The sequence below is a fragment of the Eutrigla gurnardus genome, assembly GCF_963514095.1.
Source record: "Eutrigla gurnardus genome assembly, chromosome: 6".
Taxonomy (NCBI): domain Eukaryota; kingdom Metazoa; phylum Chordata; class Actinopteri; order Perciformes; family Triglidae; genus Eutrigla; species Eutrigla gurnardus.
In genome coordinates, this window is record NC_139920.1 from 8,186,423 (window position 1) to 8,205,552 (window position 19,130).

The 19,130-nt window shown below is 42.8% G+C and overlaps 1 protein-coding gene across 5 annotated transcripts in view; it reads left to right on the forward strand.

The window, feature by feature from the left end:
• Nucleotides 1–19,123, forward strand: part of LOC311014590 (phosphatase and actin regulator 1-like) — a 28,036-nt gene extending 8,913 nt beyond the window's left edge. Inside the window, exons 1-13 of one of the 5 annotated variants that reach the window (XM_084011277.1) lie at nt 4,722–5,058; nt 9,869–10,033; nt 12,442–12,522; nt 12,955–13,041; nt 13,170–13,358; nt 13,500–13,659; nt 14,258–14,451; nt 14,564–14,720; nt 16,040–16,095; nt 16,183–16,244; nt 16,429–16,569; nt 16,674–16,750; nt 17,840–19,123. In XM_084011277.1, coding sequence (XP_083867403.1) covers nt 4,773–5,058; nt 9,869–10,033; nt 12,442–12,522; nt 12,955–13,041; nt 13,170–13,358; nt 13,500–13,659; nt 14,258–14,451; nt 14,564–14,720; nt 16,040–16,095; nt 16,183–16,244; nt 16,429–16,569; nt 16,674–16,750; nt 17,840–17,855 — 1,671 coding nt within the window. In that variant the 5' untranslated portion in view covers nt 4,722–4,772 and the 3' untranslated portion in view covers nt 17,856–19,123. Of the gene's footprint in view, nt 1–4,689; nt 5,059–9,868; nt 10,034–12,441; nt 12,523–12,954; nt 13,078–13,169; nt 13,660–14,257; nt 14,452–14,563; nt 14,721–16,039; nt 16,115–16,182; nt 16,245–16,428; nt 16,570–16,673; nt 16,751–17,839 lie in introns of those variants that run through there. The other 4 variants (XM_084011276.1, XM_084011278.1, XM_084011275.1 and 1 more) reach the window with 4 other exon arrangements.
• The last annotated feature ends 7 nt before the right edge of the window (nt 19,124–19,130 follow it).

Genomic DNA, 19,130 nt, shown 5'->3' on the forward strand with positions numbered 1-19,130 from the left:
TTGATTTTCGTATGTCATTTCTTCCTCCATATATTGTTTAATGGGTGCAGAATATGACTATGATGATATGAGGATGTGATCTAAAAGGCTTATAGGGCATTTTTGATATCAACTCGTCTTTAAGGGCGTGCAGAGATTTGGCTTCTCTGAGACGTTGCAGGTCTGTTCAGAGTCAGTTTAAATGTGCTTATGAATTTGATCGTTTGGTTGATTGAAACTATTGCTACCGCGAGTCACGATCACATATACTGCACGACTGATTTATTTCCACATCCTCCTAATAACGGAAGAGTTGGTTAACAAGCTCCGGGGGTCAGCGTGGAAGCTCGTTAGAGTTGTCAGCCAGACTCAGCAGAGGAGAGAGGTGACTCACTGCTCAGGCAGGTCGGAGCGAGATTGATTCAGTCAAGGCTCCTCCATCACAGTGGAAAGCACAAAGAGCAGAAAGTCTCTGGGCGGACTGTTTAATAATGTGGTAACAGGACTGAGCCGAGCGAGTGGCCGCTTCTCCAGAAGGATGTGTTTAGACTGCCGGCACGAGAAAATAGATGCTGTTGGACAGGAAGGTTTATGGTGAAACAGATGCAAAGAGCTCAGTGTCTCACAGATGGAAAAGAATCTGACAGCTGTACACACCACAGGCAGATGATAGGCTGCCATGTCTGATGTGACAAGCACACCTGTGGTCTCCCTGTGTGTGTGTGTGTGTGTGTGTGTGTGTGTGTGTGTGTGTGTGTGTGTGTGTGTGTGTGTGTGTGTGTGTGTGTGTGTGTGTGTGTGTGTGTGTGTGTGTAACTGTAAGGTGGTATGCTTCATAGCTCGTCATATATCTGAATGAACACAGGTCCATTACTGTCAGCAGCACATTGAGCTGTAACCTGCCAAACCTTTGTGCTCCACTGAGCGGGGAACAGGAGTTAGAGTTGATGACACCACAACACACAATGCACTTCCATTTCTTGTGGCTCTTTTTTAATGAAATGAAAAATCAGATTAACAAGGCAGAGTGTGGAGTTGTGGTTCCCCGGGAGGGAAATAACATCTTCTTTGAATTAGACTGCAATGTGAGCGTGTTTTTTAATATTGAATACAAGGTTTTTGAAACACTGGTATATTGGTTTCCTCGGGAGTTTGGCATTATCTCAGTGCAGCTCCAGCATTTAAATGAATCATATTGTGTGCCACTTACAAACCAACTCTTAATTCGCAGACATGCATTACATAAGACGTTATCCCTTCATGAGGCCCACGAGGAATTACCACAGCATGCCGTAGCATACTGTGATCATAGGAAAGAGTCGATAAGACAACTGTAGTACTGAGTTGCAATCCAGGAGATACTGTGGCCCCGGCTCCTCCTGTCCACATATCAAAGGGACTCTGAAGACACTAAACCCCCAAACCTGATGGTTGTAGTTAAACCACTGTGTGTGTGTGTGTGTGTGTGTGTGTGTGTGTGTGTGTGTGTGTGTGTGTGTGTGTGTGTGTGTGTGTGTGTGTGTGTGTGTGTGTGTGTGTGTCCATGTACCCCTCTTCAGTAACTAAGGGCTGGATTTAAGTATGAGGGACTATGTTGACAGTTATAGTCAGGCTTTTTAGATTAATTAATGAAATTGTTAATTAGCGATGAACACGAAGTACAGCTGAGGCTGGTGGGAAAGAGATAAGAAAGGATTTGGTCATAAACCTCGACTGTGAAGTGGACGTCGTCATGGTGACGTCACCCATTGGTTTGTGGATTAAGGCTTTCAAGCCTCGAGTTTGGTTATTTGGCCATCGTCATCTTGGAAATTTTGCGAGCAGTGAATACAAGTGACAATATTTGGCCTGAAGGTGGATCTGACTGAGCGGCAGAGCAGTTTGGATTCTGGTGTGAAGTTGTGAACGAAGTTAGCTTCATAATTCAAGGTCAACATTACAGCTGTGTGTTAAAAGTAATCTGAGTAGCAATTAGCTGCATTGGTAGCATAGAACCATGCTGGATTTAAGAAGACTTGAAACTAGAGTTTGAGACCATAAACTCATGTTTACTGAAATAATACATCTAGTGAGAATTACAATACTTTTCTCATAGACTTTAATGCAATCAGACTTCTTTTTTGCAACCAGAGGATTCGCCCCCTGATGGCCAGCAGAAAGAATGCAGTTTTAAGGCACTTCAGCTTTGGCTTCACTTTGCAGAATGGAAGATTGCTGCCTGGTCATACATCAAAATGTAAGTAAAATATCGGAATACTTCCTGTAAGTCAAGTGGAGGCCAATCAACGCTCTCCTGTGTCACTTCATGTGAATCATAGCTGCAGTAGCACCTTGGCCCCCAAGCACATGAGACAAACTCTAGGTCTCAGCCTGTAAGAGAGGGACCCTATGGATTTATTGATTAGTCCTACACCACCAGTGCTCCAGTCTCACATCAGTGAGGAGCAGAAATGATCCTTCTCACTTGGTCCTTGTTTCCTCTTCAGCACTGTTGTGATTTAACTAACTGTTAGCTGTGTGTCTATGTGAGGCAAATCTCTCCGTTTATTTGAATGTCTTTACTTGTAACTAAGTACATTTACTCCGTTGTACTTAAATGTGAAGTATATAGTTGTACTTAACTTCAGTATTTTCTTTTCTACCGCACCAGATTTCAGAGGATAATATTGTATGTGAAGTTTGATCTATGGATTCGACTAAGCAAAGCATTATGCTTTTACGGTAATGCAAAAGTAATAATAATAATGTAATAATAGTATAACAGTCACAGCGGACATTCTTCTGCATACAGTACGTTTCTTAAATTTTCATTTATTTTCATTGCAGGACTAACAAAGTGGTATAAGTACCTTTAGTGACGTGGAGGATCAGAATACTTCCCCCACTACTGCTTGGAACTCAAAGGAAAACTTAATTATTTATACTTTATTGAAGGAGGCGGGCTTGTTCCAGACAGGAGGCCTGTTCATTAAACTGTACCTTTTCATCTTTTCATACACAACCGTATACATTGATTGAAGTTGAAAGCCCTCGTGAATCATCATCTGCAGCGAGGAAAATGTGGCGTAGGCTTCTGATCTTTGTGTTCCGTAACAAACAGGAAACCTCAAACACGCGCCCGGGTCTTTGGATGCTTGTGTTTCCCGGTTCAGTGTTGTAACATGGAGGAGATGGAGTCGGTCATGATTAGACACCGACTCCTCCCCACCAGTCTGCACCCTGTAGCTCAGTCTGTCACTGCTGTGAGACAGAGACAAATTCATTCCATCCTTATTTCTAGTGCATAAGCTCCACCTGCTGGCAGAGATCTGGAACAACACCCTGTGACCCTTTGTTGGCCTCCACATAAGAGCCCAACTGTCTCCCTCACAAGCATATTGGCTTAGTTGTGGAGTCGTTATTTTTAAAGACTTTCTAAATTTGACTTGCTTTTATCCCTCTGGAATCGTATAAGAAGGTATTATCCAGGTCTGTTCTTACTTCTAATATAGCATTTTAAATTAAGCAGCTTACTCAGTATAATGAAAGCATTCTTTGGTTTAGGATAACAAACCAATGTCATCTATTATTTTTCACCCTTTGATTTGATTTCCTGTAGATTTCAGAATGGATTTTAAGATCCTATTGACTTATGTTGAGATTTTAACCCCATATAAGTGAGTCTAAATCTTTTTAAAGGTTTTTAATATAAATTATTTAATTAAGCAGTTTTCGAGAAGTAATAATCAATAAGTAGTTGAGCATGTTTATATAATAAATAATAGTGGGAAATTAAAATAACCCCAATTCAGAATGACATACAGTGACCATGTAGTAGCCTTTGTTTTGTTAGTGATGATAACATTAATTGTTGATGTTATTGCTGTTGTTTCTACAGCACAATTCATAAAAAAAATGCTTTACATAAAAGAAAATTAAACAAACGAACGAAAAAAAAAAAAAGATTCGATTGATCCCCAGGTGGGGAGCCGTGATTGGCCGGATCTGTATCTAAACTGCGTCAAATCGCAGCCTACGAGACTGACTAAAACCGGAAAGGAAGTAGGCCTTCAAAATAAAGTAAAGAAGCTGAAGAAATCCAGATTAGTGATAGATTGTATCACTAATCTGGATATATATATATATATTAAAGATTATTCGCATTTGCAGTCTCCTTGCGAATAAAGTTGAGTGCCACACGTAATATTTGACTTTTGTGCTTTTATTCCACAATACAATACTGTACAATGAATGGAGTTCAGTTGATTTTCCAATTAAAGTACATTGTAACACTGATAGTAGCTTCAGCTGCTAAATTAGGGGCTTCACACCCAAATTAATTCAAGTAGAAGCGCAGAATTTAAATCTCATTTTGTACAAATAGTTTCACAGGACAACAAAGTCTGCATCATGGCTGTATTAAGACCACCATGGGTACCTGAGTGTTTAATAAATACATTTTAAATTAAGGGGGAAAAAAGATTTTTGGAAGTTGTGAATCAATTAAGAATCATAGATAATAAGAATCGCGATTTTGACATGAATCAATGTTTTTGCCCACCCCTACTGTGGAGCCAGCCTGCACAGACCAGTCTGCTCTGGTGTAAAGTTCCCTTACATGTCATCATGCTTTTATTTTGTAAGATGTGGCCGGTAGTACGAGTAGTAATAGTAGTAGTAGTAGTAAAATATGGTGGCTGACTTGTTAGTAGTGGACAGAGCTGCAAACCAGTTGGAACCCGCTCAACGGAGCAGAGGGCTAGAGGGTCCAGGCCACGCAAGGAGAGGGTCCAGCCCTGCAGTCCAACTCAAACATGGCGGGCCGTGGAGGCGACGCGATGCGTTCATGGTCCGGATCCGGACCTGTCACCGACAGTCCGTCTTTCGCCGTGCCCGCGTGTGAGGAGCAGAAACCGAGGAAGAGGAGGGGAGCTTTCTCCCTCACCAGGATGAAGTCCCGGACCAGCTCCAGCAAACCGCTCCAGCATCATCCCGCCGCGAACCAACACAACCACAACACGCCGTTTATGGTCCGCTGCCAGATCGGCAAGGAGATCAAACATATCTGCAGCAACTGCCGCGGGGCCGAGCCGCCGGACGGTGAGACGTTCAGGTTCTAAAGACAGACAGGGAGGAAGAGGAGGAGGGGTTGGTGCTCTTCTCCTTTGAATGTTTATTAATGTCATCTGTTGGCCGCAGCATCCCTCACCCCAGGATTACAATTAACTTATTACCTCTAAAGGGGTGTGGCCTGTTGGTGATTTAATTGATAACGTTACTTTGGAGCATGAGTTCAGATCATTCTTTTTAGTATTTCTTTAGATTTGGTTGCCTGCTTGCATGATGATGCTTTGGTCAGCTTCCGTAAGTGTCGTCACAGTCCTCAGCACATAGGGCTTAAAATAGCAGCCATAACATTTGTCATTGATGGACTTAATTGTTGATTTTAATTGCAAAAATAAAAAATAGCACATTTAAATGACTTAATTGACCAAGGCCTCAATCAGGGCTGCAACTAATGACTATCTCCATAGTTGATTAATGACTCTCTTTTAAAATCAATAGAAGACCAAAACAAAACATATTCAGTGTACATTTTCTGAAATATCAATAACATCTTTACAATTGTGAGGCTGGCATGTAGGGGATTTTTGCGTGTAAAAGTAAAACTCATTATCACTATTAATCCAGATGAGATTTCTGTCGATCGACAGATCACTTTATGGATCCGTCGCTGCAGCAGCAGTGTCGTCACACTCACCAGCTCGTCATAAATTCCGTCCAATCAATCAACGAGACGATTTAATTAAAGGGGACATATTATGCAAAACTGACTTTTTCCTTGCTTTAGTTTGTATATTTGCGTATCCGGGGTGTCTCCCGACCCCTTAAACATGAGTTTTGACAACTAAGTCAATATTTAGTAACTGGCAGAGTCAGGAATTTAGTCTCTAAACGAGCCGTTTGGATTTTGACCGTATTGTGACGTCACAATCCGGTCTTTTGCATATTCTTGCATAGTCATTGCATTTTCATGGCATATCCCCGCCCACATTACGCCGGCTACCTGAACAAGGATCCGCCATTTTTTCTTACTCGCTTCACTTGTACTCGACAGCCTAACCGCCACCATGTACAAGCCGAAAGCCAAGCACTGCTGCTCTGTCATCGGATGCACGGGTCCTCATATGGGTCCACGGGGCCGCCTGGTGCCGGGGTCGTCTGGAGCTCGCCATGAGTCCGTCAGGCCCGAGAGTTCGGCCGGGGTTTTGAGCCTATAATCGGGGGGGGGGGTTACCGGCAGAGTTCCCGGTTCTCCGGTGCGGACTCTTGTGGCCCTGGGCGGGCCGGTGTTTTAGTGAGGACCACGGGCTTTTCACCATGGTCTGGGGGCATCAGGGCCGAGAGTTCGGCTGGGTTTTTGCGTCTATTAACCTGCGGGAATCCCCGCAACGCGTCCGAGGGTTTACGGGTCTATGGACGGAGCCGAAGTCCGGCTTCGCTGTGCGTAATTGTGTCGTGGCGCGGAGCTGGACCGGCCGGTGCTTAAGTGAGCTGCACGGGCTTTTCACACAGCCTTGGGGGCACAAGTGGCCCGAGTTCGGCCGTGTTCAGCTGTCTGTTTCCCGGCTGGTTTGCGTGCGGCGCGTCTTGGCGTTTCGCGTTCGACGGAGAGTCCGCCTGTGTGGACTCTTGTGGACCTGGGCGGGCCTGTGTGTTAGTGAGGACCGCGGGCTTTTCACCATGGTCTGGGGGCATCAGGGCCGAGAGTTCGGCTGGGTTCTTGTGTCTATTTACCTGCGGGAATCCCCGCGACGCGTCCGAGTGTTTTACGGGTCTACGGACGGAGCAGAAGTCCGGCTTCGAAGTGCGTCATTGTGGCGCGGCGCGGAGCTGGACCGGCCGGTGCTTGGGTGAGGTGCATGGGCTTTTCACACAGCCTCGTGGGCACAAGTGGCCCGAGTTCGGCCGTGTTCAGCTGTCTGTCTCCCGGCTGGTTTGCGTGCGGCGCGTCTTGGCGTTTCGCGTTCGACGGAGAGTCCGCCTGTGTGGACTCGCGTGGGGCTGGGCGGGCCGGTGTTTGACCGATGTCCGAGGGCTTTTCAGCAAGCTCTGACGGTGAGAGTCCCGACAGTTCGGTGTGGTTGAGGTCTCTATTTAACGTCTGGATTCCCCGCAACGCGTCCGAGGGTCTACGGGTCTGCGGCGGAGCAGAAGTCCGGCTTCGCGGTGCGTAATTGTGGCTTGGCGCGGACCTGGACCGGCCGGAGCGTGACTGAGCTGCAAGGGCTTTTCGCCCGGGTCTGAGGGCACGGGTCCCGACATTCCGGCCCGGTTCGATTGCCTGTATACGGGCAGGATTCTCGGTGGCGAGTCCGGCAGCCATTTCTCCCCCGAATCAACCGTTGTTATGGTTACAAAATGGCGTCCTCACGTCTTACGCCCGGCAGGAAGAGATGGGCGGTGCCAAGACCGTTTGGGCGGCGCACGCAGTAGCTCATTAGCATTTAGAGGGAAAGTCACTGAATCCGGCCGCTGAAAGCAGGGCTGTGAAACTGGTATGTTGAGAACCCTGCTGTGCTCAATCCTTGGGTTTTTTCGACCAAAGCATGTTACTATCATTCCATTTAGACATCAAAGACCCATGTCAACAAGCAGAAATGAGCATAATATGTCTCCTTTAAAATCTTGGCCCAGATCAATGCAGTCATGAAGCAGATTAAAATGTACTGTTGGTGTTACTATTATTTCGTAAATGTCTTATGAAAAGCTCTTCATTGGGGCTGCAGGTATGTTTATTTTTTGTTAGCTATTATTTATTTTATACATTCAATACTTAAAAAATGGCCAGTTCCCACAGCAAAAGATGACGTCTTTAAATAGCTTGTTTTGTCTGAAAAAATATCAAAACTAAAACATTCAAACGTCAAATAAACATGGTATAAAAAGGGGAACAAGGTAAATATGACATTTGAGATGCAGAACGCACTAAATATCTGGCATCTTTGCTTAATAAATGAGCTAACTAAACCATCATGAGAATTGTCTCATACATGTTCATGCTTAAGCTGCTCAACCAATTGAGTAAATGTTTTGACACTACTAGGACTAAATATTTTGTAGTTGACTCATAAACACCCAATTTATTTGAGTAATTGACAAGTTGATTTAATTGGACATTTATGGAGCTGTTTCCGACCACAGATCAGTACAAACATTCACATCAAAGCTTGATATTTATGACCTCGTCAACCTTAAGTCCGACCCAGTATTGATTTAATTACAGCTCATTCTCAATAACAAAACTAAATAATAATAATCAAAACCTGGATGGGTTTGGATGATGGAGCGCATGTGTTCAGCTCCAGCAGCATCATCTCCTGTTTAGCTGCTCTCAGCTTGTTGTTGAGTGAGTCAGTGTTTTGATGGGCAGGGTAAGAAAACAGACCCGGGATCTGAATGAAGGTTGAGCCCTCTGACTCACTGCAGCTCTGCTGCTGGGGGTCACCAGGTCACATGTAGTCTGTTTACAGGGACAAAGATGAGTCAGGAGGGACTTGAGACTTGCCCCCCCAAAACTAGGATGCAAGTCATTAAAGGAAAAGTCCACCTCAGGAATGAAAACTGCTGCTCATCCCAGAGGACTCCACACGTGCAACAGCATTTGTGCGTTTTATAGCAACATAAACTGAAATCATATTTTTTAAATATTGATTCTATTCCCTTATTTGTCCGTGGAAGGTTTCTGTGAGTCCTCTGATATTCCCACCGGGGGCTACAGAGATCTGCCAAAGGGACAGCTGAGGAGGGGAGGGGGGTTGGATGTTGTTGTTGCTGAAGGGCCTCTCGGTGGCTGCAGATTCAAACTGACATCCCTCCTGTAACAAGGCCACCTCCAGGCTGACATCTCCTCCTGTCTGCAGCTGTGTTCACATTCATGTTTTCTTCCTCCCTTATACCTTAATTTTGCCTGATGAGGATAATCTGAAATCACCATGGTTTTTATTGAAGTCAGGAACCTGATGATCAAAGAATAATAATAACGAGATCAGGAGTCTGACCAAACATCCATGTCAGCTCTTGACAGTTGTTGTGTTTTTACACGTTACAAGAACAAATTGAGCTTCAGGACCCACTCAGCCATACCACCATGAAGTTATGTTTCAGTTTCAGTTGTCTGGTCCTGGTCGATTATTCTATTTGTTTGTGAGTAACAGATTTCATTTAACATTAAGTTGTTGGTCAAAATGAGATGGAAGGAAACTTTCTTTACCTCAAGGGAAACCCATTGCAACTGTTGCCATTCTCTTATTGCCAGTACTTATTTGAACTTAAAGAACTCACTTTATCGTTCAATATTCGATGATATTTGGAGGCGGTGCAACAACAAAACAACATGTTGCTCAGTTTATCCGGCTTCTATAAACCTTCCAAACAGGATTAAGGTTTGTTTTTCTCCCAAATATACAAAGTCATGTTGTTTACTTTGATGCAGTTCAGGTATGAGCATGGTGTTTTCCAGTTATTATTGTTACCGTCAGTCATCTGACCACATATCGGTGTGTTACAGTTTTCACATGAAACTGTTCTATTCGTCTGGACAAAATGTCTGTGAATATGTGTATCAGTGTGATTACATCTCAACTGCCTGCTAAAAGAAATTTATTTTTCTCAAATTCACGAATGACGGGCTATTCATTATTCTGGTTATTTGAGATTTCTTTCAGAAAGCAATAATAATATGATGGCTTAGAGCAGGTCTGTTCCCCTAAATAAGGGCTATAAGGATATAAAGCAGAGTAAAGTGGAAGGAGCTGCAACCACAGCATTTTGCTATTCAAGCAAGTCAACAACATATTTTTGTTTACCCGCTTGTTGATGAGCTTGTTGTTCCTGTTCTGTTTTCCAGCTGAGGAAGTGGAGAGGTTGGCGGCAATGCGCTCTGATTCGCTGGTTCCAGGCACACACACGCCTCCTATTCGGCGCCGGAGTAAATTTGCCACCCTGGGACGTCTCTTTAAACCCTGGAAATGGAGGAAGAAGAAGAGTGAAAAGTTCAAGCAGACCTCTGCTGGTGAGAACCAAGACACTGCATTACCACCCAGTTCCCCTCCTCTCCCTCCCAGTAGTAATCTGCCTCACCCAGTCACAGGAGATGAATGTCTCTCTTCATCACCTAGCAACAGTAGCATTGATGAATGGAGCTGCAGTGGGTGATATAGGGTCTGCAGCAAAGATCTATGTATGATTATGGTTAAGGCAATAAAGCACCAGGCGTCTCCAGGTCAGCTGTTCCTGCTGCTGCTTCATGAACCAGACCATCAGTAGACCGACGGCTGAGCCTTTTAGCATGTTACTGATGCCCAGATGATAAATAGGGTAAAATAATTCTCACAAGACAACAGACTACAAAACACACTAATAAAGAACACTATAGTTTATATTGAAAGATTACAGCCTGTGATATATTACTTGTAAAACTAGAAAGCCCAGACTGCAGATCTCCGCCAGGTGTCTGCAACAGCCGCTGCTGTAATGTTTAAATGAATACAACCCCCAGTCTAGACTGCAAGTGTCACACAACACATACGCTCTTATTTGAATGAAAAGCCATAAATGAGCAACCATATTATGCAGTTTAGTGCAGCAGAATGCGAGATTAGCTGCGGACAGACAGAATTGTCTGCACACTCTCACTCACGCACATACCCGACCAATCTTGTGATCTTTAGGCGGATATAATATTGACATGAAACTGCATAAAAAATGCGAAACTCTCCCACTAAGGTGATATTATGGTGCCACGAGAGCATAATGATGCAGCGCCGGTGAATCTAGATGAATCAAGAGTCTGTGGAGTAATTCATTTACATTTGTTTTACTGCTTTGTCTCTTTTACAATGAATGAACTGGATGTTAGCATCAGAGCACGAGGAAATGTGAATGTTAATCGGCACTCGGTAGCAAACGGCAAAATAGAAGGAAGTGTTTGATTTGGACGGAGAAATGGGAGTTGTTGTTTTACATCCTGTTGTCACTGAGAGACACGAATACGCAGCAGAGGGGTGAAGAGAGACTTCCTGCAGCCAAGCTGTTCTCCCAGCTGCCACAGCAGGGTGCTTCCTTCCTCTGTATGCAAATAAAAGCCTACAGCTTACCACACACACATGCACACAGGTAGATGCACATAATGAGCATTTGTTACTGCTGGAATCTTGCCAACATTTTTTATTTATTTATTTTTTACAATAATGCAATTTTTATGTCTGGTTGACAATGGGAAGAGCACAACTGTTTTATTGTATCCTTTTATTGATTATTGATTATTTTGTGAAACTTTTGATTTAAAAAAAATATATCCTGCAATGTTCATGCCCAGATAATGTACCACATCAGAGGCAAATGAGTATGATGACAATCTGTTTTACTTGATGTTGACAACATTTCAACCACTACTGTTTTCTATCTGTCTTATAAAATACGAAGAACAGGTTAGTGTTGCTAAAACACAGTTATGGTTGTGCCGACCTGCCATTCCTTCATTATTACTTGATAACAATGATGGAGGCAGCGAGTCTAAACATCTGCCGCTGATACATTCCTCAACACTAATGACATTTAGTTTAGATTAGTTCATTAGTTTAAAATTTCCTGGACAGTCCCCTTAATTAAGTGTACAGTAAAGGGAGCAGCTTTAGCCAATATGACTACATTCCAGCTGTATTCCCCAGTCTGTTGTCAATAGGCACCCTGAAATACAATAGTTAAAAATATTAATTACAGTACAGTTATCATTACAGCAAAAATGGAAAAAGACATACAAACAACAGCACAAGCGATCATAGATCGGCACAAAGACAAAAAAGAATTTCATGCAAAAGAGAAAAAGAGAAATAAAAAACAATGCATATTGCACAGTATTGCACATTTGGAGCAATCACAAAGCAATCACCAGTCAAAGCAGTTCATGACATCAAAACAATACAAAGGGGACGAGGGAAAAGAAAATAGTCACTGCAGCAACACTGAAGGCACATAAGACATAACATGCAGACAGACAACAAGCACATATAAGACATAACATGCAGACAGGCAACAAGCACATATAAGACATAACATGCAGACAGACAGCAACACATATCAGACATAACATGCAGACAGACAACAAGCACATATAAGACATAACATGCAGACAGGCAACAAGCACACATAAGACATAACATGCAGACAGACAACAAGCACATATAAGACATAACATGCAGACAGACAACAAGCACATATAAGACATAACATGCAGACAGACAACAAGCACATATAAGACATAACATGCAGACAGACAGCAACACATATCAGACATAACATGCAGACAGACAGCAAAGAAGGAGGGGCAGTTCTAAGTATAAAGTGCACAAATGGCCCGACAGTTGTGTGGCCTTGATGATGATGATGATGATGATGATGATGATGATGTGTATTTGACAGTGTTGGAGAGGAAAATGTCCACTCGCCAGAGCAGAGAGGAGCTCATCAAGAAAGGAGTGCTCAAGGAGGTTTATGAGAAAGGTAAGAAGAGAAGAAGTAGTGATCAATAACATGTAACATTTCAAAGCTGTGAATTGTTTTTGTTTGTTTTTTTATTTGTCCTTTTTATCAAGTTAAAGTACTTTCATAAAACTATTTCCTGTGAAATAAAACATAACAAAGTGTAATCGAGTTAAGTGACCACAGCCAAATATGGGTCTAATAGTTGATTTTGTCAGAATATCGTTTGGTAATTGTTAAAATCAATTTCATATGTGCATAAATAAATACTATGATATAGCACATTTATGCAAACTTCTATGAAAAATAATCAAACTGATAATGTTCTACATTTATTAAGGATTCAAAAGGAGATTGGAGCGAGGGCTGCCTCCAACACTCCTCTGCCTTAGAATTTCAAGCTGTTCAAGATGTCTATTTTTGGCCTGTCCTTTCTCCTGTCTGCCTGTGTAGACGGCTCTTCCTCGGCTGTACGTGACGAGGGGAAGATGGAGAATGGGCGTTCTCCGCTGCTCGGCTCCAGCCTGTCAGAAGCTGAAGGTACTGAGCTCATGGAAGGAGCCTCTGCAGCTGTAGGTAGGCAGCAGAGCCTCGGTGCCATTGTTGCCTCATCTCACATCTCTCTTTGTAGCATCTGACAGCGTTATTTTGGTGTCTCTCATCCTCAGGCTCTGTGGAGTTTCAGATCCCAAGTGAGGGTGCATATCAACAGGACCACGCCCAGAAATCCACAAAAAAGCCCACTGTGTTCCCAGCTGACGGCGCTGAATCAACGCTCTCCAGACCTCCCGTGCTACACAAACAACCTCCTGCGCTACCACCCAAACCCTTTAACAGGCTACCTAATCACATCACAGGTAATCCTGTCTTTGTGCACGCTCATAACTGCATGGGAGACCCTTTATATGCACATCAAGTCCCGTCTCATCCTCCCTCTCCGTCAGCCAAGTTATCTTCTCCTCTACCTCCAAAGAAGCTCATGATTTCCATCCCTGCAGGGAGCATAGAGCCATCTTCACTCGCCTTCCAGAAGTGCCCTCCACCCAGCCATGCTTCAATGGGCGGGCACTCCCTGCAGTACGGGGTGCTGCACCCCCCCAGCCGAATCATCGAGGAGCTCAACAAGACCCTGGCCCTCACCATGCAGAGGTTTGAGAGGTGAGGTCACCATACACACAGTGTGTGTTTCTATATATTATGGGGCGTCTGTGGCTCAGAAGGTAGAGTGGGTCGTCACTCATCAGATTTGATCCTTGGCACCTCCAGTCTGCATGTCAGAATGTCAAGATTCTGAACCCCAGTGCTCGGAAGACTAAAAAGGTGCTATATGAAATGAAAGGGGTGCAAGTCATCAACAAGGACGGCAATCTTCCAAGCTAAAACGAGCTTAGTAGTCGGTCACAGGCCACATTTAGGCTTGGTCTTTAATGTTCACAGAAATGTTTAATTCAAATCAGCTTTATTGGCCAAATTTGTATACAAATGGATGGAATGTGCCTCCGTTTTTTTTTCTCCATACATGATGTTTATTAAGTTAAAGTCAGACATGATATGAGATGACTGTTTGCTTTCCTTGAGCTTCTCTACCTGAGTGACCTGCGTGTTCCAGGCAGATAGACGGCCAAACACAAATCATTCAGGCCTTTTCGTTGGTCATAACCGTGTTTGTGGGCTCTTCACTCGTACTGTTATTTCACAGCTCCATGCCACATTGAGCATACACTTGTGACCTTTGCCCTTTCCCACCAACATGCAGCTCCTTGATGCACGCTGTTCCCACGGTGATGATTGAGTGTGATGACGACAAAGAGAACCTCCACAACGAGGCGGACTATGAGGACCTGCCTGAGGAAGAGGAGGAGGAGGAGGAGGAAGAGGAGGAGGAAGAAGACGATGACGAGGAGGAAGAGGAAGATGAGGAGGAAGATGATGATGATACATTGTTTACAAGTAGGTGTCTTTTTTCTCAAATAATGCAAACTCATCAACTACTTCTAGTGTTTAGCAGAAGGAGGAGTTTTAATACACCACCTCCATTCTTCTTCTTCTGTGATCCTTGTAGGCACACTGGCAATGAAAGTCTTACGAAAGGACTCTCTGGCCATAAAGCTGAGTAACCGTCCATCGAAGAGGGACCTGGAGGACAAAAACATCCTGCCGATGCAGTCGGACCAGGAGAGATACGAGTTTCGACAACAAACAGCCACCAAACTGACGAGGTGAGTCGCAGGATTAACAACACGCGTCCAGAGATTCTCCAGCTATTTCTATGAGATATTCTACTCAAATGAATTTAACATTTACCTATGATTGCATTCTTTGGTATGCATGATATTATTTAAAGGCAGAGTAGGTCATTTGGAAAAACCACAGAGACTTTGCCTTTAACGCATGGCCGAACAGAAAAAGTCCCACCACATGAGTTTCTGCCTGGTGGTATCCTTACTGAAACCTTTGTGGAGGCTTTGCTCTTTGCATTTGTAGTCAAGGAGTTGCTGAAGGTGATCAGTGGCGTCTTTGTGCCTGGAATCATTGTTAGCATGCTGTTATCCTCTGTCAAATAAGGGGAAACCATAGGCGAGGAGAGACATTTCACATTTCTCCTTTGATTTATTCAAATTTACTCAGGCATAGTAACAGACACAATATTGTTGACACTGGGAATACATTCTCTGAGGTCCTAACCCTCCTTAGACACCAAGAACATTCTTCATTTACTTTGGGTATGTCTTTTTAGGCGTTTTTTTTCTTATGAAACTATGGCTAGGGCTTAATAAGTGTTAAGCCTAGCTCAATCAGATACCACATCACCTTCCACTGGATGTGCAATGATGAGCTTATGGAGCGTAAAAAGCTACATTTAGAATGCCAAATCCATATGTCCAGTTTTTGGTGAGAGTAACTTGAAAGTAACGTGATCGTAGTGTAATGCCTTAAATTTCAAATACAGCTATATTACAGCTATATATATATATATATATATATACATACATACATACATATGAAACACCCAGGAACCATATCAGCACATTAGAGAATGTGGAAAAAGAGGATATTTGGCAATTGATTAATTCAACTAAAATTAATATTACTTAATGATGCCTGAAGTAAATGTCATTCATTTTCATTTTGAATACAAATCTTGCCAGTTGTCTTAATTTGATCTTCTTCTTGAACCATACATCACCACTTATGGTTACATACTGTATATACATCACTGAATGGATAGAAAGTTACCCTATTGGTGTTTTATTACTTCTCCCCTCATTTTGTTCTCACTCGCTATCCTACATCCTACCGACGGTATGAAGCTCTGCACCACCTCAGTCGGTGCCGTAAACTCACAAAATACAGCCTCGTAAAAATGACATCACCTGCACGGTCAGCTCCTCTGTCCAGAAGAGCAACATTTCTGCCTGCATAAGATTCCAGTACACTGATGATGATGATGATGATGATGATGATGATGATGATGGTGACGTGTACACACACACAAAATTTCCCCCCAAAAATACTTAAAATAGTCTCTATTTTTTAGGCGATTGAGTCAACGGCCCACAGCAGAGGAACTGGAACAGAGGAACATACTCAAACGTCAGTAACTTTTCATGGGGTAAGAGAAAAACATTGATATATATTAATAATCCCTGTGTGTGATCACGCTCTCCTCCTTCCTTCTAGCTCGGAACGACCTGGAGGAGCAGGAGGAGAAGAGGGAGATCAAGAGACATTTGTCCAAAAAGGTAAAACAGAGAAGAGATCATGTTTACTTCCATGACTAGCTGGAAATATGAGCATGGCTGCCGTGGTGACGGTGTGTGTGGGGGTGCAATCATGATGATATTCTGTTATACCCATGTTCCTCAGCATCCATGTTGCAGGGCATTAAGCTGCTGGCAGTGACACCTCCTTTCTTGCACCCTCTAGCTTAGCCAGAGGCCCACAGTAGAGGAGCTGAGGGAGGCGAAGATCCTCATCCGCTTCAGTGACTATGTGGAGGTCGCTGAGGCTCAGGACTACGACAGGAGAGCAGACAAGCCATGGACTCGGCTAACAGCTGCTGATAAGGTCACAAAAACACACCCAACCAATGTCTTCACAATACCTCTGGATATAAGTGGTCTATACTGCCTACAGTGTGTTAATAAAGTGCTGATTTGTGGGTTGTTCAGGCTGCCATCAGGAAGGAACTAAATGAGTTTAAAAGCACAGAGATGGAAGTACATGAGTCGAGCCGTCATTTTACCAGGTAAGACAGAATTACATTTCCCAGGCTATGCAGGAGTCTTGAAGTTATTAATATGTTCTATATGTTATATATTATATTAGTACAAGTCATTAATATGCCAGAAGAAACTTCATAAAAAAGGTCATGTCATAAAGGATGCCATAATAAATGTCACAGAAAATCCTTATTACATTATGTTAAAAAATATGGTTTAAGACATAGTTTAGCATGTCGAAAAACATGTTTAAAAAACTATCATATAGCATGTTGAAAAATAATTTTCATCAAAAAATAATTAGAAGTCATCGTATAGCATGTTGAAAATCATCATATTATTGTATGTCAAAAAAAAATATCATAAAGTCGTAGTAAAGTAAGCTGAAAAAAGCCATAGTATACTATGTTGAAAGAAATCATAGTATAGTATGTTAAAAACAAAAGTCATAGTATGTCAATAGAATAGCATATATATATATAAAAAATGTGTATGTTGTAATCAGTCATAGTGTAGTATGTTGAAAATGTCATAGTATAGCATGTCAAGATAAAGTCAGAGTATAGTATCTCGAAGAAAGTCATATTAAAGAGTGTTGAAAAAAAAGAATGGAAAGTGTCAATAAAATGTCATAAAAAAGTCATGGTATACTTTATGAAAAAAAATGAAAGTCATAATAATATTTCACAAAGAAAGTATATTATGCAAAAAAAAAAAATGATCGAGGATCAATGAAAGCATTCTCATGTTTTTACTGAATGTCAGCAGACAGACGTCACACTCAAGGCTGCGCTCCCTTGGGTGCTGAGCAATACACTGAGACAGGATAACGAACCTTGACCTTGCTTCATGACTCCATTGCGTTACTAGAATCTAGACACTGCATTCTAATCAGCGTGGGTCACACAGAACTGCAGATTCAACCTTCCTACAAGTGCAGGATACAAGAGGACTCAGACTTATGTCGACTGCAGCACACCCATCATTGGGTGCACAATGGGAAGAGCAAGCATTACCCAGCATGCTGCGGTGCAACAGTTATCAGGGGTTCCCTCTTAATAGGCTACACAGTGTGTTCATGATATTAATAATAATACATGTGTAAATCTCAACAGGTTTCATCGGCCATAAGACGGATCTGTTGGATATCGGCCATACTTTTCTACTCCACACCGAGCCTCGAGTGTTCGGACTTCCACCCGCTGCCCTCGTACCGGTAGCCTTTCTCACGTGGACTTCAAACCGACGGACCGGACATGAACGCAGCCTGTGTGCTGCGGCCTTCGCAGGAAATGTGAGCAAACACTTTAACAACCACAGATGGATTCAACTCTCCACGGGCGTCTCCCATCACTGGAGATTTAACCGACTTCTTGATATTCAACAGCTTTTCTAGAGATGAGGAGGCAACGATTTGTTTACTTTGCAGCACTTTGGAAGTCGAGCGCAGAACGGGCCAATTTTGAGGCTGGAATCGAAGGAGGAGGTGAAGGTTTCTTTTTACACAGGGATTGTTTTCTTGCCTTTCGCTGTGTTCTCACTCCTTTCTCAACCGGACTTTCTTTCTTTGTGGCTGTGCTTTTTGTTGGCACAGTTTTATTCCGTAGGTGACATGTCAGCGATCGTTTCTCATTTTGCCAGAGGAATTAAAATGGCAGCTAAATCTAAAGCTAAAATGACCTAAAATCCCTAAATGCTCTGTGAATGGTGAAAATTAAAGGACCATACTAGTTACTACACGTCATCGTCCACCGCTTGCAGAAACCTTGACATGTTTTCCAAAAGAGTTTGTCTGTTTACGTTTTGTCCATATTCAGTAAACGTTCCAGAATGTACCTGAAAATGTTTGTCAAGGTTCGTTAAAACTCACCTCATCTTATAAATAATAAGATCTAGCTCAAATTCCAGGTAGAAATTAAATTCTTACAAGGAAGGCGTAAAAACATTCAGCCCAGCGGCTGTTGTGAATAAAATAAAAGTATAAAGAAGGTCAACGATTGGCTGAACACCTCGGGCTAATGTGTATTCTTGGCTCGTACGGATTCGGCTCAACAGTCACCATGAAATAATGATTTTCTACTTCTCCCAGTACGTCTTCTTCATATTCATACTGGGACATGATGGGAAGTTGTTCTCCGACCAGAATCTTCTTCTCTACATTGAATTGCGGATCGTAAACCCAGAACCTGCTTCTGGCTTGGGACACAGACGTGATTTGATATCAGATTTCAATAGCTTTTATTAAAGTAATACAGTCATTCTAGATCAAATAAACAATGCAGAGATTTTCACAAGGTTGAATGACCTAAACCCAGCGACTTCATTCTCGTAGAGTGTTTTACACACTGTTTCAACATGAATGGCAGTTAAAACAGGCAGGCTGAGCTCTACTGAAGTAAACACTGA